Source organism: Vicugna pacos, chromosome 2 (genome assembly GCF_048564905.1).
Source record: "Vicugna pacos chromosome 2, VicPac4, whole genome shotgun sequence".
In the NCBI taxonomy this organism is placed as follows: Eukaryota; Metazoa; Chordata; class Mammalia; order Artiodactyla; family Camelidae; genus Vicugna; species Vicugna pacos.
In genome coordinates this window covers 16,064,922-16,089,759 of record NC_132988.1, presented here as the reverse complement: position 1 = coordinate 16,089,759, position 24,838 = coordinate 16,064,922, and the positions used below count along the sequence as shown (strand labels likewise).

At 43.2% G+C, this 24,838-nt stretch overlaps 1 protein-coding gene across 5 annotated transcripts in view; it reads right to left on the bottom strand.

Annotated features, from left to right (window-relative positions):
• The window catches only part of NR3C2 (nuclear receptor subfamily 3 group C member 2), a 422,707-nt gene that overhangs the window by 312,000 nt on the left and 85,869 nt on the right, over positions 1-24,838 (bottom strand). For 3 of the 5 annotated variants that reach the window (XM_072975901.1, XM_072975900.1, XM_072975902.1), the window contains exon 3: positions 1,039-2,800. In XM_072975901.1, coding sequence (XP_072832002.1) covers positions 1,039-2,798 — 1,760 coding nt within the window. In that variant the 5' untranslated portion in view covers positions 2,799-2,800. Of the gene's footprint in view, positions 1-1,038; positions 2,801-8,056; positions 8,308-11,594; positions 11,710-24,838 lie in introns of those variants that run through there. The other 2 variants (XM_072975903.1, XM_006209936.3) reach the window with 2 other exon arrangements.

The window sequence follows — 24,838 nt, the reverse complement described above, 5'->3', positions numbered from 1 at the left end:
TAAGGATTACACGTAAGCCTTACATCTTGCTACTGGGATGGACATTTTTCCCCTAAAATAAGTTTTCAAGGACAATATCCACATATTCCTAGATGCACAAGTGAACTATATCTAGAAAATCTATTCTTTACATGTCCTATAAAGGGATCATTTATCATAACCATGTAATAAAAACAGTACTGAAGCAAAGTCCAATGCAAGTGTTCACTGTATAACTTAGAACCACCCTTTGTAGTCGTATCTACAACCTCTCCCTTGTTTTTTCTAAATACAGACAATATGCTATCTGCAAGAAGGAAAAGCCAAGAGATATTTTAGAGGGAGTAAAGTATGTCTTCTTGCAGATCCTAAAAGTTACAAACAAATTAAAAACTGCAGTGATATACTTCACTTCCAATGAGTAAGAAAGTCAGATTGTCCACTTAGTAACTTCAGATGTGCTCAGTCTTTAAAAGCCCTTAAGAGTTAAGGAAATGATTTATTTGTATTGAAAACCACAACTTACATACAATTAACCTACCTAGAAAAAGATGGAAAGGCTAGGGAGCTTCCGGGCAACAGACTCAGGGTTTAATTTCATTTTTCACAACCAATGAAGTGATTAATAGAGAAAACTAAGGAAAAAGAAGACTATGACCACAAAGAAAGCAATTTAAAGCAATTTTAGTGAACTAGTATGCAGATAAAGAAAAAAAATCTAGCATTAGTCTGCTAAAGTAAACATAGTAACAGGCTGTAGAAAACAAACTTTTTCTAAACACCTACAACAGACAGTGTAGAGAGAGAAGTATATATTGATGCTCCTTCAAAATCAACACAAATATTTTGAGATTGTCAGGATTTTTTGTTTGTTTCTCTATTCCAAAAAAGCAGCAACATTTCAACAAGTAAAGGGCGAAGCACTAAACGACCATCGTGAAAGCAAAAATAAAACAGGAAACTGAAATGTATTCAAATTTATCAACTGCAAAGATAATTCGAAACTTCAGTGCTTTATAAAGCCATAATTTTCAAGACAGGAGAAAAAGGCCAACTTACCTTGATACGTTTTCTGGAATGTATTCTAGGACCGGATATCCATCACTTCTTCTGGATGACAGGTCACCGTGTGATTTCCACGACTCCACTAAAGTACTGACGGGCGGAAAGGAATTCAGGTGTTGGAAAGATTGGTCTCTGGCTGATCGTGATAAAGATATTGTACCTTGAGCACCAATCCTGTAGTGGAAGGACTGTCCACCTGAATTCACACCCACAATGGCAGATGAAGGGATGCTGGCCTCCGGGTAGTAGCTCCCATCATCTGGTTCCTGTTTAATCCCCATTGGGAACCCGCTACTTTCACAGTTACCATCAAAGCCGGGCACAGGTGGTCCTAAAATTCCTGATAGAGAGTAATAGTCTTTATCATCCATAAAGGAAAAATATGAGCCATCCATGAACGGAAAGGGGTTTACTGTTGGATTCCCTTTAAAAGAGGCGCCTGAACACGAATGCTTGGTTGATTCTTGTTTTATTGGTACTGAGAATGGAGAATCAGAATTTACTTTGCTATTTCCTCCTAGACACGAGCTGCTAAAAGCTCCATCTGGCTCTGGCTTTATGTACTGGACTATGTTAAGCTGGCCAGTCACACTGTTGGAGATGGCATTGTCTGCTTCCTCAGTCTTAGGAAAGGGGACCTCTTGAGCACCTTTCTCATGTGTGTCTGGACTAGGAACCACATCGCGGGTTGCACTGGATCCAGCAGGGGTGCCCGAAGCCGTGTAGCTGAAGGCATTGCTTACGGGGCTACAGATCGAGCCCACGGTACTAGCACTTGGGCTGGACAGCGTGGATCTGTTATTTGTGTTGGAAGGGCTGGAAACAGAGCACCTTGAGTTGTTGATATTTGCAGGGCTAGATACAGAGGATCGCAGAATGACATTGTTAGGACTGGAGACCGGAGATTTTACACTGCAGTGACTCGGGGGGCTGGAAATTGGGGACTTCATGCTACTCAATGGACTTGAGAGAGGAGAGCCCACATTGCTGGCGTGGGCTGGGCTGTGCGACCTGGAGCTCCGGTTCTCAATATTAGGGGAGCACGTGAGAGAAGTCCCCTGGGTGATGGGGCTGTGCACTGTGAAACTGCCAAAGCTGGCCGAGGTGGAGGACACAGAGCTGATGCCGGCAGGGCTGCAACCCGAAGATGGCATGTTCAGAGGGCTGCAAACGGGGGGGCTCTTCTCGTGACACATGACGGGGCTCTTCACGATGGCGCGCATGACCCCGCCATTCACAGAGCTCCCCGGCTCAGACATAAATGATCTCAAGGGCCTGCTCACGCTCCCGAGAGTGGAAGGACGATGGCCGTTTTCTTTGTAAAACTTCACCAGCTGTTCAACGTTCTGATAGATCTTTGCTGGACTCGTGTTTCCTTGCTGGTTCTGCTGATCGTAGGTGTTGTAGTCAGCATCTCTTACCGAATCCATGTATAACCCCATGGACTCAGCTACGGTGGCTGAAAGTTCCTTAGATTCCAGCTCGGTTTTAATATCAGATGTTAAAATCCCAGGCCGATTACTGTCTTGCTGAAGGCAAGGGAGTAGTTCGTGTTTTTCTTTGCTGCTTCCTTGAGTACTGTTGTTTGGAATAGCACCGGAAACACAGCTCACGTTGACAATCTCCATGTAGTTATTCTCATCGGTCCTCTCTGTAGGTCCCAGGGAAGAACGCTCCGCAGCCTGAGAAACTTGACCCCACCGTCTTTCCATATCTAGACCTTCAGGGAGACTGTGGTAGCCCTTGGTCTCCATAGCTGACAAACAAATTGATATGAAAAAATTGAATTAGAGTCATTTATGGCAAGATTACTCTAACAGACATTCTAAAATTACATTTACTGAGCTATAAATACATATTCTACTCATTATAAGCAATACTTCCAGTTTTATTAAAATTATTACCTTTTTAGGTGCTGACATAACAAGGCTATTGACTATAACTGGTCCAGAAGCCAGAATGTAAGAAGCCATCATATAAAATTATCTTGCATCTAGATGACAGTAACATATTTGCTAAAATACAGCCTTTAGAATTTGCAAAGAATACTTACAAATGTTAACTTATGTAATATTTAGGGTAGTCTTGGGGGATAAATGAGGCAGGAAGGGAGGACACTGAGGACTTAGGTGGGCGACTTGCCCAAGGTCAAAAGCATAACAAATGACAGAGTCAGGTTTAAAACTAAATCTTCTAACTCACTCCAAGCCATCGGAATCTTTCAAGCATATGGAAGCTGCTTTCCATATCTAATACATGATTTTATTAAAAACAACAGGGAAATGCAATTAATGTTAGTTACCATTTCCCAAAATAAAGTTATCAAGTGAATTATCACGAGAAAAATAACTTGGGAGTTATTTCTAAAACAACATGGTTTTCTTAAACTGGGTTAGTGATGGAAATAATTTAATGTCAATTCTGCAAAGTGAAGATTCATATAGCCTGATTAATTAAGGCGGTTCATAGCTCAGAGAGGCTATAGGACAACCGGACAATGTCAAGATTCTAGTCTGTATTTCAGTACTGGGAAGGACTCTGCCATGCAGCCTCAGCTCAGTTGTACCTCTGCTAAAAAGACTCCCAACAGTATCATACACAACAGTTAACGGAGGAAGTTTGACATGGGTCCTAACAATTTATGTGTTCACTCATTCAACAAATATTTACCAAGTGTGTGCTACATCCTGGGCCTAAGACGAGTCACTAAATCTATGATGATAAACAAAACAGGCACTGTCTCCAACCTCAGGTCGCCTGCACGGTTGTTTTAGATATACAATCATATCCATTGGCTCTCTATATAAATTTATTTCATAGATAGAATAATTATAATCGGCTATATTTATAATAATTCTTATGTATTACATCATTTGATGCACTGTTACAAGCCTTTCACACATATTAACTTATTTGCCCTTATAAACAACCCTACAAGATTGGCAAAGTATTATCCAAATGATACAACTGGGGAAACTGAGGCACGAGCCACACAGCAGAGCTGGAACTGGACCCCAGGTCTTTATCTCCACCTTGGCATTACTTTGGGGCCTGACAGTTCTTTGTTGAGGATGTGTGTCCTGTGCATTATAAGATGTTTGGCAGCAGCCCTGACCTCTTCCCACTAGACGCCAGCAGCATTCCTCCTCCTGCACTGAGACAGCCAAAACTGTCTCCAGACCCTGCCCAACACCCCAGCACCCTGGCTGAAAACCACCGGCCACTCTAAAGAAACACACCTCAAAGAAAAGTCACTCATTCTCAATAATAGTCCATTTGTACGTTTTCATATATAAAACTCTAAAAATCTTTATGCATGCATTTTTCAAACCCTTTCAGGCGTGTAAACAATCTCTTGACTCAAACGAAGGTCCTGATCTAAAAGATGCAGTTTCTGCAGTTCTTAACACAAGTATTACTTTAGACCTCTCATCCTACCCCTCCTTGCCCCTCCTTTTGCCATTTACAACCTCCATCCACCTTACCTACCCCTCATTAAAAAGAGACTAGGAAGACTTTCTGCTCCAGAACTTTAATTAACATGGAGAAATAACATAATGACTCTACCAAATAAATTGGCATTAGATATTACAAAGCTCTACAACAAAATTTAATGCCCAAATTGTCCAAGTAGCATAATTACCTCTCTTTTCTGTATTCTACATGAGATTTTAAGTTCTCGGAAGGCAGAAACTTTATCAATTTTACCACTGCATCCCAAGAAGACAGCATATTGCAAATAAAAAAAATTTAAACTATTATAAGCATCAATACTCTATAGTTTGTGAACATTAAAAAGCTTCCAATTATGTAACGTGCTTTTAATTCAAGAACATTATTCTGTAAAGTTCTAATCACAAATTAATCACAAAACAGAGGAAAATAAATCAAGTTACGATGTTTGAGGAGATAACCCGGTAATTCCAGCCAAAAAAAGTTAGTGTGGGTGAAAGCCAAGTAAAAGTTGAAAAAAATATACAGTGAAATGGGACCAAAACAGCCTACTGGCATTTCCTACCTTACGGGAAAACTAGTTAGTTGCAGCAATAGGTTGAAAAGTATCAGGAAGTAACAGTGCTGCGTCTACTTTTACCTAAGAATATTCTGTCCTCCCCATACCAAACCTGAACAGATTTACATCTAAGGTATAGGTGTTTCAGGTTCAAATTCATTAAACTCCACAAGAAACATGTCTATTCCTTTTCAAAACTGAACACCTTCTATGTTCACCAAGCCACCCCCAAACCCTGTCCCTAAGCCCACATTCCCTGTCTTGGTGAACTGCACTACCCTCTACCCAAATGCCAGAAGTCACCCTTGCCTTGGCACCCTTAACCAAAGGTCTCCATAGGCTCACCCCTCCCCACTCCCACGCCTAGAGCCCCCCCGCCCCCCCACCAACCCCCCTCCCAGGCAACAGGACTATCTGCGCTGAGTCTGAAGGGCGATCCCCAAGTAGCCTCTCTCCAAAAAATCATCCTCCAAATTGTCTTTCGGGGAAAGGATGATCACTGACTACCTTTTTTTTGAAGTTTCACAGTGGAAACTGGCATGCTAGAACTCCTGGGAGGTTGTACAGAACAGAAACCTGTTTCCTTTTTAATCCAGCGTTCCCTAAATAATTTGACCACTGTACCGTTGTTTCACAGAACATCTACTACTATTCCAAGGGACAGTCTTCATCACTCTGCCTCAAAGCAGGAGCCATATCTCAGATACGTGAGACTCTACGAAGACTTGATAAGAATCCAACCGGAAAATGATGGGCAAAAACCCTCTTAAAGCCCTCAACAAGGAAGCACCTTATCAGCCAACATCACACAGCTGATCACAACTTTCCAAGCCCTGTTGACTAGCCTTGAACTCTCTTGACAATAACATAAACCTGCCTGTATTTCACCACATTATTGACAGGGCTATCATTAGAGAATTTGCAACAGGCTCTGCTGAAATCTACAATGGCTTTGTTTAAGGTATTCTCATCTACCAACTTAATGCACTTCTCAACAAAGAAAACAGAGTAAAGGCTGGCAATAAACACGGAAGAATGGAGGACATCTAGTATCTGCATGGTTTCCACCGCAAGCATTTTTAAAAAACAGATTTTTTAAAAAAATATATGATTACTGAAATATTTTATGCTAAATTTCCCTATTAGTTTAGTTGGTCTGTTCTGTAAACAAATGGATGACGTTAGGAATTTATTTCTTACGTTGTCCAGGAAATCCAGGTTATCTTTTTGGAATTGTCCTAAGGACCATGGCTTGAACAGAATTTCAGTCAATCTGAACTTACTACTGAGTACTGAAAATACCAGTTGATGAATATAATCCTCATAGAACTTAAAATATCCAGAGGGTAATGGGAAAGTTTTTGTTACTAATGTAAAACGTGAAGCAGACACTAGTACACAAATCTAGCTTATACAAAATCAGACTTGTCTCCCTTACAATGGGAAGTATAACAAAGACTATCTTGGGACGAGGACAAAAATCATTATGACCCCTAAATTTTCATGCAAATAGCCTCCCTGTCCAAAAATAAAGGAACTTTCACATAAGGAAAGTAAGGAAAAAGCACTGATAGTTCTACATTAAGCCCTATATATGCTCTTAAACACTCTTTTGCAAAGGAAAAATCTGACTTTAAAATTTTACATTTTACAGACTGTGTTAAATTGCTGTTTTCCATAAGAAAGTAGTTTTTATTCAGGAATATTAACAAGGAGATTCTTGCAAATTTATATTTTATCTGAAAACACTTTCACTTTTACTATCCTCAAAATATAGTCCCATTTCAAATGCATTATTTTCTATACTTATTTGACTATAATATGCCGTCTTAAAGGCAGAACCTTAAGAATTTCACAATTTTCATTGGTTGCATAGTTGTAAAAGTTCACTGTAACTTATTTTCTGTCATCCCCACTACAGAACTATTATTATGTTCCCCTTTTTTATAGACAAGGTAAATGATATAAATCAGCTCAAGGTCACCTAAGAGAGCAGGAGAACAGTCAGAACCGAACACACCTGATTTCTATTCACTCACCTAATTCACTGAGCCACCTGATCTTTCCAAAATCCCCAAACTAAGCTATTTCTCCCTTAAAGGAAAAAGTTCCCCTTTATTTTTTAAAACTTCTCTCCTCAAGCATTTCCATGATAGCGTGCCATGAAGTCAAATATAAAATTAAAACTGCCCAGAACTTCACAAATAGGGAACGCAGTTATCATTACTATGTAAATATCATCAAAACAGCACCTAGAGAAATGGCAACTCAAATGTTAAAAAGCAATTTAGTGCATTTGAAATTCAGTGGTTTCAAAACCTCGTCAGCTATCAAACAGAAGTTTTCCCAACTTCTACGTTACAATAAATATTTAAAATTGTTGGTGCCATAAATCATTACGACTTAAACCTGGTCTTTTAAAATTTATTAGGAAAAGCCATGCACCTAAATTCAGTAGTAGGGTACGGATGCCACCAAAGGAAGCTTCATCCCTCTCCTCTGCCTTTAGAATCCCAACTGATGCCACAGAAAGCATAATCTCTTTCAAGAGTTTCGTGAATACTAAGGAACGGGAAATGCACGAATTTCTGGAGCCCCTTTCACACAGTTTCTATCAGGATCTGTATCTCCTTCAACTGCCCTTTTCCCGCTACACCTCCAGCTGAGATTTGGGTGCTTCCGTAACTGATAGAGAAAAGAAATATTATTCAAACGTCCTTTAAAATCTGTACAAGGAAAACGACCCCGAAATTCATCTTTGGAGAAAGGAAAGGGTGGTAGACCTCCCACTCTCCAAAGTGGCCAAACTTTCCCAAAATAGTCCTCTGGCGGCCAAAGCGGGGGAAAAGTGGAAAACCAAAACAAAACAACAAGCACACAGCACCCTACTGATTGTGCCTCCGGATTACGCAGCCACTTCTCCCTGCAAAGTGCACGCTCCCGCGCCGCGGCCGCACGCCGAGCAGGGCAAGCGGTGCCCAGCCGCGCACCCCTACACACCTGCCCCGGCCGGGGTCCGTCTCTCGGCGTCTACCTGTTGCAGCGCTCGCCAACGCCACGACACCCCTGCTGCGGAACCCCCCTAAATCCAACCACATCCAGGCCAGCGAGTGCCGCTCTCCCTGCAGCGGGAGAGCCCGAGGCAGCAACGCTCTTGCACCCAGGTGACTGCACGGGTTTCCTCCGAGCAGCCCGAAGTTGGCTTGCGTCTCCCCGGTCCAATGACACCCCGGGCGCGGAGGGGCGGAGAGGAGGAGGAGGGGGCAGGGGCAGGGGCAGGGCCGGGGCGGGCGAAGTAGGGAGGGAGAGAGAGCGCGAGACGGCGGCCGAAAGCCCGGAGGGGGAGTGGGCCAGCTGGAGGGCCGGCCCTTTTAAAAGCGGGTCACATGTCCAGATAAAAAGTTCAGGTTCTGTCCCGCCCCTGTGAACCCCTCCCATTGGTCCAGAAGGAAGCAAGGCTCCGCCAGGCTGGCTTCTCATTGGATAATCCTGGCTGTCAGTCACCAGGAGGGCGACATGACTGATACAAAGTTGCTGCGACACAGCCTGGACTCGGCAGCTCCCTTAAAGCTGCAGAAGCGGCGGCCGTTTGGTATGCAGGGCAGCGGCTACGACACTAGGTACCCTCCACACTCTGCCCCCCGCCCCCTCCTCCCTCCACTGTCCCAAACTTGCTCACGCCCACCTGGCTCTCCTCCTAGCTAACCCCAGGATGTCTGGAAAGACGTGAAAAGTCTGACGACGCGGAAGAAGCCGGTTTTTCCAAAAGCCAGTCAAGGTGTTGTCCCCTGACACTCTCCACCTGCAGCGCCAGGTGAACGGCGGCCCTGGCCCAGGCGCCGCCTACGGCGTCCGCGCGCAGAGAAAGAATTGGTGGGCTTCTCCCGACCCCTGAGGTTCGGTTCCCGACCCCCGAGGTTCGGTTCCCCGCCCCTTTCCTCGGTCTGCGGAGTTACCTCTGGGCAGAGCAGGCGCAGCCTCCGCTGCCATCGAGCAAGAGGATCACGTTCCCACTCGATTTGAATTTCCTTGTTTTAACTGTGCCGGAAAAGCGGGTGGTATCAGTGCAGCCAAAGCCCTTTAAACACAGCGTCTCTCCATCGCCCCCCCTCCCCCCGCAAAAGTGCCAGGGTCAAGAGCTGATGTACTCCTTCCTTATAATTTTGTTGCTGTTATTTATTACTTTCCTATTGGATTTTTCCACTAGTTCTGCTTGAAAGAAAGCTTACCATCGAGGGTAGTCACTTCTTTAAAATGGGTGGGAGAGGGTGCACATAATTGGGAAAAACAAACAGTAGTGGGTAAGGAAACAACTGTTTTCTAAGGATCAGGAGTCTGCAAGAAGAAATTTCGGTTTCCCTCCAACTGCGCCCACCTGGACTCTCCTCCCGCCCACCCAAACGCGGTAGTTACTGAGCAAAAGTATGGGGCTTCTTAACTTTGATTTCTGAGGAATCTGAGGCTCCGCGTATAAGGCTCCGTTTTAGATTCCCGTCTGGCCCAGAGTCAGCCCAGTGACGTACACGCCTAAATCTGGTCCCCCGGCCCTCGGCGACCCGCAGCCCGGCAGCGGCAGCTGTACAGCCTCCCGCCTCACCCTTGCCCCGTCCCAGCCAAATTCGGAAGGGCGGGGGTTCGCCCTGTGCCCAAAGGCCCCTCCTCTCCTTACAGTTAATTAAGCTTCAGAATTCCAGACCCCGAATCCAGAAAGACTCGAACTCTCGGAGGCTCCAGGTAGGGAACTCCCAGGCGGCGGGAGCGACGGCGGAGGCGCAGGAGAGCTGGTCCCGACCCCTGACTCTGGTACTCAGCAGTCCCCCGCGCCGAGCGGTCCCCAGCGCCCCAGCAGCCAGGAGTCTCCGCGAGTGTCCCAACTTTCCCGCGGGGCCCGCGGTCATGCGCGCTCTCCGGGCCAAGCGAGCAGCCGGGCATCGATCGCACTCGAGGCCGAGCGCGGGCGGCTGGCAGGAGCGAGGGGAGTTCTGGACCTAATGCCCTGGCACGCGAGAAGACGGCGGCTCAGCCTGCGCTACCGAATTATTCATTATTAAAGGAATGGACGTGTCTCTTTTACTAAGTTTTTGCCTCCTTTACCGAGGGCCAGTCTTGCGCTGGATCCTCGGCTTCTTGCAAAATCTAGGTTAGAATCTTGCAGGTACAGCTGCCGCGATTGCTCGCCCGCCGCCCAGCACCCCTGCCCGAAGGCGGCCCGGCGGGCACCTTGTCTCCAGCCCACAGCCCACCTCGTCTTGCCAACCCGCGCCCTCTGCGCGGACCATGCCTTTCCCCCGGGCCCCCTGCGCTCCCTGGGCCCTCTCCCGCCGCTGTCAGCGCAAAGTGACTGTCGCTGCACACTCACCTTTTCTAGGACATGGTGGGGAAGCTGGGGCGCGGGGCGGGGGGTGAGTGGGGGCAGCCAGACTCCAGCCGCCGCGGCTGCTACTGCCACCAGCAAGTCCAACACTAGCAGATCGGCGGTAAGGATGGAGAGGAAGATAATCCCGGCAGTCGCCCTACTGATGGTGGGTAGAGCAATAGAGCAGTAGTGTTGTTACCCCGCAGGAGGAGGCGAGGCGGCGGCGCCAAATCTCGCAGAGGGGGACGCGGGCGCCCGCCCGCCCCCAGCAGCGGCGGCTGGGCCTCAGGCGGGCCCCTCTCTCGGGGCTGCTGGCCTCCCGGGCCGTGACGGCGGCGGCCCTGGGAGCCGGGAAGTCCGGCGGGATGACCCCGCGCCGGCCGCCCCGCAGCGGGCTCTCCGCGCGCCCCCTCCTTGGGCCTGGGGTGGCTGGTGACAGCTCGGGCGGCGGAGCGTGTGTGTTTGTGTCTGTGTGTGTGTGTGTGTGTGTGTGTGTGTGTGTGTGTGTGTGTGTGTGGAGGCGGCGGCCGCAGGGGGAGCCCGCGGCGCCGCGGCCCCCTCCACGGGTCACACCCTCACTAGCGGGAGGAGGCGGCAGAGCGTCCAGCCATCAGCTGGTGGGAAACGGGGCTGGGGGCGCCCGTGGCTGCCCTCCCACCCTGGCCACTGGCTGCGAGAAGGCCGAGGGCGAACGGAACCCCAATACACGTCACCCCCACCCCTCCCCACGGCTCCCCAAAGTCCGACCCTGACCTCGCGGCCCGGCCTCAGGTGCAGTGCCCGGCCGCGGGGGGAGACGCGGGCTAGGGACCACGCGCGGGGGGCGGGAGGGAAAAGTTTCTTTTCCTGCTTCCCTGCTGCCCACCCGGCGAGGCGGCTCCTCTCCCCCTTCTCTCGGGCTCGCCGCGCCTGTGCCCCACCCCCACCGTGGGGGGGCGCCGAGGAAGGACAGGGTGCCTGCGCACGGGGGCGTGTGGGGAGAGTGGCGAGGAGCGGCGGCCGCCACCGGTCCCCTCGCTCTGACAGCGGCTCAGACGCCGCCGCCGCCGCCCGCTCGGCGGAGCGAGCCGCGAAAGGGGCCGAGCGCTAGGACCCCTCCCCCCCTCCGCTCGCCCGGCGCCGCACGCCCCCGCGCCGCCCCGCGCGCCCCCGAGCCCTCCCGCCGCCGGGGCAGACACCTACGCAGATGCGAAAGTGAAAGGGGGCGACCCAGGCTGCAGGGCGGCCGGCGGCGCACGGGCGCGCGGCGGGGGGCGGAGGGCGGAGGATGGAGCTGTGACCCGCGATCCCGGGATTCTCCGGCTCCGGCTGCCCTGCGGAGCCGCCTGCGCTTCCTGGCTCCCCAGCTCTGGAGTCCCACGTCCTCCCCCCAGCAGCCCCACAGATCACCCCCATCAGGGCATATGTGTGCGTGTTCACGAGCACTCACGTGTGTGAGAGAGACGCTCCAGCCCCAGACTTCTACCTTCCCGTTACACTTACCCTTAGTGGAGGATTTTGGTGGGGGGATGCATCACTACCACTTAAAGGTTCCCCGGCTTGTTGTCCTTTAGGACTCAGTTAAACACCACGAAATGACCACACGCGCCCCTTTCCCGGTTTAACGCTCCTTTTCCTACAGACTCTAATGACCCCACCCCGCCCCCCGGCCCCCGGCCCCCTGCTCTTTGCTGAGTTCCTTCCCGTTTTCTTCCTAAATAACTGTGAAAGTTGTTAATCCCTTCCCATACAAGACCGTGTTAAACACGGAGCTGCCCTGTTGAAACAATCACTGCCTCTCTTTAACCGCATTCCCACTGTCCGAGTCTCCGGCTTCCCTTTACGCCTGTCCCCCACGCAGTGTTGGCACGACCCTGTTACTGCATGGCTCAAGGTGGCATCTGGCCTCCAGCAAAACAACCTTGTGCCTGTTTCCTTATTTGCAGGGAATGTGAAGTTCTTAAGGTATTATGTTTTCGGTGAAATCAAGAAAATAATAATTAAATAATAAATGTTCACAGTTAATAATTATTCGATGAACTTTGAAAAGAACCACCATTTAGAAGTGTGCTGACTGCAAAAACTGAATTTCGAAATGCATCAAAAATGGGATGGATTGACATTAATGAGTTGATAAAATGGACAAAAGGATGGACAGTTATGTGATTAAAGCAATGTAAGTGGTACAATATTAGTGGTAGAATCTAGGTGGTGGGCATACAGTTGTTCACTGTAAAATTTCTTAAACTGTTTCATATGTTTCACATTTTTCGTTATGAAATGTTACAGAAAAAGTGTTCTCATTTAAGGTAACATATAATGTAAATTCAGTTTACAAAATTGATAAATTAGGCATTGATTATTCCTTTCCCCTTTACAAAACAATTTTCTTTACCCAGTCATTACCCAGATACTTTACCACTAATCAGTAATTTCCATTACAGACAACTTGTCAGGAATCAGACAAGTGGGGTTATTATAACTGCAATATTTTAGACATCTAGATTCCTTCCTGTGTCTTCTCTTGCCCAATCTCAAATTTTAATTTTCCATGCTTTAAAAGAGTTTGGTATTATAAAACTAAGATTGAGTTTTAAGCATTTATAGATACTCTTTTGACAGTTTTCCACACCAAAATCGCTTGAGGGGGGAGGTCCACATGCCTGTATATATCTGCTTCCTCTCATCCTTCGACAGAAATGTTAGAGATCTTGCCATTACTAATAGGCAAACCTTTATTTTTGGATATTTGTGTATTTGGGTATTTGCCCAAACGTTTGAACAATTAAGTTTCCCTCTTCTCTTTATTTTCTTTTGCTGGCTGTAAGAGGTGGTCTGGTGCCACCCTAGAAGGAAAACAGCTCCAGGATAAGATCTATGATTCCCTTATCCGAAGAGAAAGTGGCACTGATTTTGCTGGGAATCACCCCACAAGTGATGTCTCTGAAAGACTCCATCAAAGATGGAGATGCAGGTTTTTCTGGTTGTTCAGAATACTCTTCATTCCAATGCCCATTAATAAAGAGCCCTATCAACCTTAAAAATATATGCCTCTAAATGTCGTTACTTGTTTACTTTTTAAGCTGTCTCTTAACAAACTTTGTTCTTTTCATCCTTTTGGATATTTTTTTTCTTTGCAAAAGGATGGAAATGTATTTTTAAGAAAAACAAAAATTAAGAAAGGCAAAGTACAGAATGGGACCTCAACTTCATCTCCAAATAGTTGGAGACTATTTACAGCTGCCAAATAGTCTTAAACCTTGTAGCCGCATCCGATACCTCCCTTTTGACAATTGTTCACCCTCCTTTCACAGTCGCTGTACCTCAGGACACCTCCTCCCCTCATCCTATTAGTGTCAAACTCCCTGAGGTTTGCTACTGTAAAGTGCACGTCTCAGCGTTTGCAATTTACATGTGTGACATCACATCCTCTATTATATAACTTCAGATACAAAGCCTAATACCATCTAAGTTTGTGTTGGAAAAAATCCTCCCTTGCTCTTTATTTCAGTTTTAGCAGAGCTACCCCTTAGTTCTCTGATCCTAATCCCAGTTCTTCAAACAGCTGACAGTGAGGGAGAGAAAAAAAAACATGGAGTTATTTAAACCATGAAATTATAAGCAACTCCTCCCCACCAATTGAATATATTTTGAAATGTATTAAATACCTCTCCTTTATATCTTTAATTACTGACCGCAAAGTAAAGCCCATTAGGTATCAAATAATTTAATTGTATTCAATCATTTTAAAAAGTTAAAGGCTAAGCATTTGGTCATAGTTAACTTCATTAATAAGCCTAGCCATGCTGGCACTTTTTTTTTTCTTTCTAAAAAGCTGGGCTTTTTTTTTTTTCCCCGTCTCTTACCAGCTGTTGGAAAGAGTTGAGAAAGACAGAGAGAATCAGAGAGAGAAAGGAGGGGGTTGTTAGAGAGAGAAGATGAATAGGAGAAAAGTAGAAGATAGAACTTCTTTGTTTACTGCAAAACACACATGTTATAGTTTATAAACATTGCAAGCAAATAAGAAATTGTGGACCAGAAGAGAAATACAAAATATATCAGAGTTTTCGTTTATATCCCAAATAGACCAAATTCAATTTTCTGGACTACATGGCATATTTTCATTAGCTTTGGTTATTCATTAATTTCCATGTTTGTTTACCTAACTATTTATTCATCTGTCTACCTTAATTTCATTTGTAGTCATTTTAAATAGAAAACACACCAACCTAATACAGTTCTATGACCAGATTTTGAGATGACAGAGCACCAAACAGCACATGCATCACAATTAGTATGCCATATTATTAGAAGCAAATCAGATTTCACTGTGCCTACACTGATGTTCTAAATTTAGAAATAATGTACAGTCGTTGAAAAGGGGAGGGGGAGGAACTTAGAGCAGGATATTTTAATAAAAAATAAAGATATTTGCAATTTCTTCTCTTCTCTCCTCTTTCTCTTAGTTTAGTGCAGGAAATCCATCACCTCTAAATAACTGTGCTAACCTTACATAAATAACTGCATGGTTTGTGTGCTCATTAGAATTATGCATCTAGGCTGTTTCTCTGATATTATGTGCAATAACAACCACAGAAAAGTGAAACAATCCAGTGGGTCAGATGTGGGAAATGAGTCTCTGTTGAACTTGATGAAAAACTCATTTAGAATTTCTCATTAGGACTTCACAGGAGCAGTTAGCTTTTCAGTAGTTGGCGCTATATTTTTAGCAGCATTTTAACAGCTGTCAGTAACAACTAAGACAACATTTTGATCAACACTGTTTTTTTTTTATTCTAACAAAGATGACTGCAAAGAAACAAAATGCTTGAGGGTTTAAATGTTTAGCTCTGAAAACAAAAACAAAAAAAAGATACTTTCTTGTGGACATAGAATGTTAAGAATGCATCAAGGGCGGGTGAAAAGGTATCCGCATAAACTGAGGCCAAATGAACTTTTAAGTTTGAATTTTCTGATGCCTAAGTACACATAATAAAGACGATTTTATTCTTAAAAGGTGTGTTCAGTGTCAGAAACAGACACGTCAGAATAAGAGAATGCTCAGTGTATCTTGTCATATATTTGCAAGTAGGTCAAGAATAGCCATGTGGGCACCGAAATGAAGAAAATCTTTTCCCTAACATTAGCTTTTATAAAGGGAGGTTATCACATGTCAGATATACGACACTGGAAATAGCAGACAGAAAAAAATGTAAGAAGCTTCATGACAGATGTCATCTTTATTCCTAAAGATAGAGGTAAATTTGCTGTGGGTTAAGGCATTACAAAGCAAACTAAAACTAATCTCTGCAGGTGTCATATTTCCCTTTCACCTGCAGTCTCCCCCAATTGAGTGATTTTTGTTCTAAGGGAGGTAATGGTGTATTATTAAAGCAGCCTACTGAGTCATCCTATTCAGAGGTCATCAACTCATTTCGAGGACCTAATCCAAGTTTTGAGTTTGTCCCAGCTAAGGCAGCTGAGTATTTCCCACCTCATCTAGCTGGCACAGTGGGGGAATTAATGCATTCTTTTTATCAAATGATATTTTTATTACACTGCATTTATTATTTTTTTTCTAATCCTTTTGGAGGCACTGATTTATTAGCTCTTTCAATATGAAGCATTTTTTGTTGCTTGGTATGACTTTCTTCAACAGACATGTGCAAGTTTTGTAAAAACTGAGGGAGATAACCTTTCTTCTTTTCCAGCACAGACCCCTGCCAGATGCAAATCTTTTGGAGTTGATAGTTTTTCACAGGGCATTACATGGTTTTCTTAGTGCAGAAATTTTGGCCATTAAACATCTCTGTATAAAAATGAAACATGTAAACACCTTCTATATGGAAGGTATATGCCACATCAATTATTAATATTTAAGCCACAATCTATTTTAAAGTCTTAGTGCTAATTATAGTTAGATTTTAATATTTTATCAAAACAAGTAGACATTTAAACTAGTTCATTGTTTTTAAAAAAAAAAGCATTTTAATGACTTTCACCATGAATGTACTGGAACCACATGCTCTAAGTAGAAGCTGGGTAGACTTAACAATGCCACTGTATGACAGTACAGATGGCTTGCTTGTATAAAGGACCAAATAATCACCTAAGTCATGTCTTTGGATTCTTTTAATACATTTATAGGTGTAACTTTTGCTTTGTTGTTTTGATTTAATACAAAAGCACCTATTTTCACAATAATTATATATCTCAAAAGAAAAAAATTCCAGGAAAATTATTTTTGTAACTACATCAACTCAATATATACTATTACCCCATTCATTTATAAATTACATTGCATTTATTTCCAATTTGAATACCACATGAATTGCAGTTTTGCTTGAAAATGTATTTTTTAAATTACCTTAATTTGTAAATGCATTTTCTTACTGTTATAATTGTTATATTGTTTATAGTTGTTATTGTTATAATTCAAAAAAACTGCCAAAGAACAAAATACAACATCATATACACCTATTTTTTTATCCAGTCTGTGTTACTTCCATGGCACCAAATTGTTATAACACTAGACCACAACTACTAGTATGTTAATAAGCAAGCTATGGATCCAATAGCTAAATCAAGATTATTAATCACAGCAAATACAGTCACTGAGAAATTCAAGCAAACACTAACTTCCTCAGATAATTCATAAAGCCCAAGGTTAAAGGAGCCCCAAGTCTCAATCTCCTTGAATGAAAAGTCTGAGCAGTAACTTTCAGCCTATAGCTGTATCTCACTACCCCTTTTCATAAAACCAAATCAAACAGTACAGTAGAATTAGCTTGCATGGCTTTGAACCCTGACTCCATCACCTACTAACCATATGACCCAGGGCAAATTACTTAATCTTTCTAAATTTAGGCCTTGACATTTGTAAAATGAGACAATTGATAGCACAACAGGGTAGGTACTTAGCACAGTACCAGGCTCTAGTTAAGTGCTCTCCAAAAATGTTAGATATCTACCTCCAGAGACTTGTCATAGAAAATCAGGATTGACTCATTTGAGGTTTTAAGACCTTGCCTCCAACTCAAAGGGTTTTTGAAATCTGTCCACAATCAGAGCCTCACTGGAGGTCTTCAAGCACTTCAGACTACTAAGAATTCTCTTCCCTAGAACAGTGATTCTCAAATTTTACCCTGCATCTCCTGGAGAGCCTGTTAAACAATTACTAGCCCCACTCTTAGAGTTTTCCATTCAGTAGGTAGCGGGTGGGGCCTAGGAATCTGCATTTCTAACAAGCTCCCAGGTGGATGCTGATACTGGTGCTCTGGGGACCACTCTTTGAGAACAACTGCCCTGGAGTCTAGTACAAGAAGCAATTGCCCGCAGGCTGCTCACTCTGCAAGGTTTAAGTTATTGCTGACAGCTGCTGATGAGGGTAGGCAAGAGGAAGGGGTGAGAAGCACAAAGTAGGAGACTGAAGAAAGGAAGTGTCAGGTAGTGACCCAAAGGGAGGTGGGCCTTCACAATCGCATAGTTGTTGGAATAATGAGGCTGGCTAGCCGCTGTCGAGTGAGGACTCTCTTTCACTGCACAGCCCTCAGATTATATGCTGATTTTTCATGACCTCTTGATTCTTACCCTGAATCAGTATTTGGGAAGTACTTTACCACTTTCAGGCTCCTATTTGTTTGCTATCGTATTATTTTAAGGCACTAACTTTGGTTTATTTGGGGGAGGGGGAAGACTGAGAATTAGAAAACCACATTCCTTCAGTTACCTTTGCATGTAGTTCACTGTGGTCAAGTCCAGAGCACTTTTCTCCCTCTGTCCTGAGTGTGTCATGAAGAAGACCGCATTAGTCTCAAGTTAGGTTTTAATCGATGCTATTTTTCCCCCCAGGTTTTATCTAATTAGAAGGGAATATTAGATCAGTTGGACATGATGAGCCTCTGACAAAGCCATAGTGGTCATTCCTAGTTCTTAACCAATTATCTTGTGAGGATATCTCCAATACTTTTGTCAGAAATCCAGGCCTATTTACTTCCATAACAGTTTCATCCCTTCATTAAGAAATGATGTTGACATTGTAAGATTTTACTTCCTTAAGAAGGAAGAAATTCAACCAAGATGGATGTTATCTCTGTATTTAGAGAGATGGACCTGGAGAATTATCAAGGAAAGCTGACAGAATAACATAAAGCTGCATTTCTAGTGTTACATAACCTTGACCTGGAGTGAGATTAGAAAGGGGAAAGAATATCCTACTTGGAGGAAACTTGGTGTTACACTTGGCAGTAGACCCTGACTGGAGCATTTTGTCTTCCACAGGTCATGGGAACAGTTCAGAAGGAAAGACAAACATCATTAACAATTTTTGAAAGTAGGAGATACAGGAAAAAATCAAAGTAAGTAGATTTTCTTAACCTGGTAAACAGTGACATCATACAAAATTAATCACAAAAAGTCAGGTAGCCCATTGAGTTCATTTTATTTTTTGCTAGTGTGAAAATCACTTAGAGGTTTTGACTGCTTTTTTTTTAATATAGTTACATTAATATTTAATTATCATATTATAAGGCATAATATATTTTCTAAGTTTGTAAATGTTTCATTAAATATTTCAAGTGTACCAAAAAATAATCTCAGTCTTCAGTATAGTCATCACCCTCATATTATGAGGTGGGAACATTTTGTCATATTTGCTGCGGAAATATAAAAACGTTCATGGGAGTGAGCCATTCCTATTTCTTCATAGGGGTTACTGTTGGAGAGGGAGGAAGACAAAAAGTATAGGAGGTAATCGTTCATCACCTGGGGTCTTTGCTTCCATTGTTATAAGCCCTGAGTATTGTATTCTCTGTCCCAGGTTTTAGGAGGAGGGAATTAGCTCTTAACATATCCAAACTACACTCAAAGAGGGGCTGGTGGATAATCCCAGCTCATGGTTTCAGTTGAGGACAGGGATTTAAAAGTCAAACTGTTCTCTCTGAGATCCTCAAGAATGAAGATGATGACCGCTTACCTAGGAGACTACAGATCCTTGGAAAGGAACAATTCACATTCAGTTCATTTCAACAGTATTGTGTTTTGGGTCACTTTCCAACCGTCTTCCTTCCTAGCCCAATCAATTCTAATAGCCTTTTACTCAGTGAAGATCGCATGCTGATCTTCAGTCATTACCAAAACTATTCTGATTGGTCGGCCCATGTTTGAATGGCTAAGTATTTTGACTCTAATCCTAGAGAAAAGTGTTCAGTCCAATTTGAACAGGTGTCCTTGTCTATTGGGACTCCTATAACAAAATGCCACAGGCTGGGTAGTTTATAAACAGCAGAAATTTCTGTCTCATAGTTCTAGAAGCTGGATGGCCAAGGTCATGGTGGAAAGGGCCCGGGAGCTCTGTGGAGACATTTTTTTTTATAAGGGTATTAATCCATTCATGAGGACTCTGCCCTCATGACTTAATCACCTTCCAAAGGCCCCCTTCCTAATGCCATCACCTTGGAGTGGGAGCTTCAACATATGAATTTAGGGGGAAAGAAACATTCAGACTATGGCACGGGGCTTAGAAATTCAGCGTTTAACCACTATTCGGCTCAGTTTATTTGCTGATACATTGACCTTTAACCTAGAAATAATGTTCAGATATTTCATATACTCTGATGTATTAGTCAGGTACAGAGGAAGCTCCTCTACAAAGACACTCCCAAAACACAGTGGCTCAAATAAGAAAGGAGTTTAATTCGATTTCACATGAAATCTAGAAAAAATGAGTGTAATCCAGGGTAGAGATGTGGTTCTGCTGTGTGAGCCCTTCAGGAACCCATGACTCTCGTTGCTCCCCAATTCTACAGAGTGCTGTCCTCATCTGTAAGGTGGAGGCTGTGTCACCAGTAGCACATCCATGGTTTTCTATTCAAAAGCAAAAAACTTTGACAGAATAATTTGCACATATCACTTTTGTTTGTGTCTCATTAGCCAGAGCAATTTTCAAGAAAGACTGACTGGCCATGTGCCCTGGATTTCTACTACTACAAGGAAGGAGGGGCAAAGACTGTTAACTGTCCCCTGTGTTTATTTGCTCCTCCTTCCTTCCTCAGAGATGACCAGCTCCACTGAACAGAGTAGAAAATGAGGGTAAAATAGTGACACAAAGATCTAAGGTTATGGCTAAGGAGGGGTGTGAGAAATGATGAGTAAGGTCAGGGGCTGGGATGTAGATGCTGGGATGAGCTTCTACACTCTCAAAAACAAGAGGACCATGTTTGCAATCAATCAAAATAGTAGAATTGGGTAACTGAAAATTCTAGTAAAGATGGGCTAATCTTTCACTCAGCCACATGGTAAGTTTGCAGAACAAGTTAGATTCAATTAATGATTTTTAAAGTGAAAAGGAACATATCCAATACAAACCAATCTCCTCCCCCCAAATCACTGAAATTTAACAAGAATTTCAGGTATCTGAGATATATCAGTGGAGTTTGAAATGCAAGTAATACTATTCCACGAAAAGTCAAAAATGCTCAGAGTTTAACCTGTGCCTGACACAGCGAGTGAGCGAGTGAGTGAGAGATAGTACGTGGTCTTCAGTGTGTACATTAGCACAGGGGAGCGTGCGGGATATCTTGGTCTCCTTTAGCGCTATGGGCAGGACTGATGTTCAGTTGGTCAGCACCAGGACAGCTGGATTCAGCTCTCAGCCCTACCTCCTTCTGATTGACTGATACCCAGGCCCAAATGGTCAGTAAACATGATCAACGTTGTCCCTGTTTTCAGGGGCTATTCAAAATTCCTTTGAGAGATGTTCAGACCACAAAGGGTGAAGGAAGAAGGATTTGGGAGAAAAAAGTATTAGTTTCTTCTCTCCAGTCTGCAACATCTCTGCCTATGGAATAGATAAAATGGAGAAAGAAAAAGACAGCACCCAGACTGATGTGTTAACTTCTCTTTAAGTGTGGGGGTGGTCTGCAGAGAGCATACATTTTGCCATTTTGGTTCATATAGTATTCAGAATTTACTGGCCTGCCTGGAATTTTGATGAAGAATTTCAGATTTGCCATACATTCCAGCTGCCATATATCTCCTCTATTTACAGATTACGGAATGTTGAGACAGATTACAAAGGACGTTGTGAACTTCCTACTCTGGAGGGATTTAGAAGTAGGATTTCCTCTGACCTGGAATGGCAAAGGCGGGGCTCCCATAAGCTGGGTGATGGAGTAAGGTATCCATCGGTTTGTGTAGCCTTTCAAATAATTACTTTGCAAAGAGGAAATGAGATCAGGAAGAAAGTCCAATCTAGCCTGATGAATCAGTGGGTGATAAAGTACACTGGAACTTTGACATCCAGCCTTTTACATTTTCTTTTGAAAAGTTGCCTCTAAGTCATAAACCAGGTATCACATAAAAGAGGAAACCCAGCAGTGTTTGTCTTTCAGAGTGGTAATAAAGTATAAAGGTTAAAAGCATACTCTGGAGCCAGACTCAGCCTGGGTTTGGATCCCAGCACTGCCTCACAGTAGCCGTGGGACTATGCGTAAATTACGTAAACTCTCAGCCTCAGTTTCATAACCTATGAAATGAGAAAATACAATTGATCCCATATGGTTGTTGCAGAAATTAATAACCTGTACAATGACTGGTGTATAGTAAACAATGAATAATATGATATTTTTTCATGCCCTTAGTCCTAAGCCATTTACTCCTACTCATTCTTCTGTCCATACTCTTTCCTGCTTTCCATGCTTGGCTTCTGACCTTATTGGATCACTTCCTTTTTGGTATTTTTCCTTCCTGGACTATTTGCAATTCAGAACTATCTGCCCAACTTCCTGCCACTAACATTCAGGAACAATTTCTTCTGATTTTTCTAGCCTCCCATCGCAAAACATGCTCCTCTTGTGGCACAATTCCATTCCTCCTGTTGTAACCTGGTGTTCCATGTCATAAACCTGACTTTGAGCTGTACATAAGATTCACGGGGTCTTTTTGCTACTTGAAGAAATAAATTCCCTTAAATGGCGTGGGAGAGACAACGGGTTTGCCAAATTTAATTTCATTTGTCTCTTTGTGTGTGGACAGAAAGGCTACATATCTCAGCCTGCCTGGCACTGAGTTTGGGTCTGTATGACTGAGTCTGCATCCTGGTGTCTTCATGAATGTGATGTGCTCCACTGGTCGTAAAATCCTTTGAATGGTTGTGCAAGTGCTCACTTCCTCGACCATGAATGCCTGGGAGGCCTCAGGTTTGGGATGTTAGCATCATACAATGAAAGGAGACTGGATCCCTGAGTCACCTTGTGGAGCAAAGCTCCCAAGGAGAGTTGCCTGGATGGCACTGGACTATGACGTGAGTGATAAATAAATCTTTTTTGTGTGCACTCCATGAGATCTGGGTACTTTGCCATGATTAATTCAGATGATAAAGAATAGGAATATTTGTACAGAATATAAGCCTATAGTGAATAGTATTATAATAAAGTGTGCATGTGTTTGTACTAGAATGTTTCCTATATTCAGGATTACCAAATTCATTATGGAGTTTAGCTAGCTGAGCAGAATGTTGTAGAGAAAAGAATATGGATTGTAGAATCCCACTGAACCAGATTCAAGTTGTCTCAAATACATATTAATATGACTTTAATATACTCTTTCTCTGAAATCCAAATAATACTTTCTTTTTGGTAGCACTATTGGGTAAGTCAACTAAAACTTATTAGGTAACTTTCTTCTATCCCTGTACCCTTTTCCATACTCTAATATTTTCAATCTGGTGTTTAATTTCTGTAATTCTCCATTCTAAACTGATTTTCATTAATGTGACTTTATAAGAGCAGCAGACTAAAGTCTTGACAACATAAAGGTAATATTTGGGTCTGGAGAAAGCGTCCATATCCTTCATTTGTGCCCAAATGAAAAAAAAAAACACCACAAAATTTTCTGTATTGAAGATGGCACTTAGTAGAGAACAAATTTCCCTTTATTTAGTACATTATTCAGTAAGTTCCCAAGTTAGAAAGTCTATGCTGTGCACCACAGCACAATTTAGAAAATATTGTGTTTAATTAAAATGGAAATTTCTGAAATGACTACCATAGAATTTATCTTTCCAAACCTCAAATAAAATTTTTGACCCATGCAGTATGAATGAGTTAATTTTCTTTTTCCCCATCTCATCTTAACAATCGGGAGAATAGTCTCCATTTCTAATTACTGAGGGTGGACCACTGGCAGAATGTGCATCAGTGCAGACAGAGGTAACTAGTCACCACCTATTTTCCAACTTGTTTACACACACACAAAGCTACTTGCACCCGCAATATAAACACAGACTTCAAAGGTACCCTGGCAAGAGCTGCCATTGTTACTTGCTGTTTAATATTTAAACAAATTGTTTAGAATTTATGGGATATTCTTGGTGGCTTCTTAAATTAAAAAAAAAAAAACAAGCTAACACACAACTTATGAAGTTAAAAGCAGTGTGGCAAAATTTTACATTAAGTACCCCAGAAAAGAGAGTTAACAATTCAATAGACATGACATCATAAGTTTCCAGAATTTGATCCTACATTTTGCAGTAATGTCTTTAAAAGATCAATACTGCAACAAAGTAAGCCCTCTGTGGCACAGCTTCCCTTTTATAAAATGAGTAAGCTTTTCCTCTCAGTGATCAAATAGGTGTCTCTGAAAGTGATAAGAGTAACCAGGTGCTCTCTTGGTCTTGCCTTTCTGATCTGAGCTCACCATTTCTTCTTTTCTTTCCTCTTCTCACCATCCAAACCTCTAATTTCCCTTACAGCTCTATCCCAAGGCCTCTTCTCCCTCCCTGCCTCTGCCCTAAAGTGGAGTTGCATTTTACATAGTTTGGTTCTAAAGTCTGCGAGCAAGATGAAAAACCATACCAACTCAGAAATACCCTAGAGAAAGAAAAATCTCTTAATTCACCCTGAAAGTACAATATACGTGGCCCTTTTTATGCACACTTGAGGCTGGTATCGCATCCAACTCAGCCACTTTTTCCTCCAGCCTTGGAACAGATTGCTGTTTTCTCAGCTAAACACCTGATGAAGTAGTTGGCTTGCATTTATAGGGGCCATGTTGTACAAAAAAAAAAAAAAAAAAAAAAAAAAAACCCTGTATCTTTAAACACTTGAATCACACTCAGTATGGTGAGATGCTCATACTATGAGAGCGATTCAGCAACTGAGACCAACCGAAGGAACATCGGATTCACATCTCCCCTCCTGCATTCCTCTGGGGCATATGCTCTAGTGGAACGTGGGACAGAATCACCCACACTATTTACATTCTTCTCTTTCTCTCTTTCTCTTTCTGGCAGGGTAAGTGGAGTTGAGTATGGATGAGAACTTTCTTTTATATATGTTTTAGGAAAAAATTCTATTCAAAAGCACAAGTTTTTCTGAGAAGGGCAGCTCATGTGAAAGGAGATGTCGGGGTCTCTGTGGCTTTTGAGTGTCATGACACGAATGGGCGCC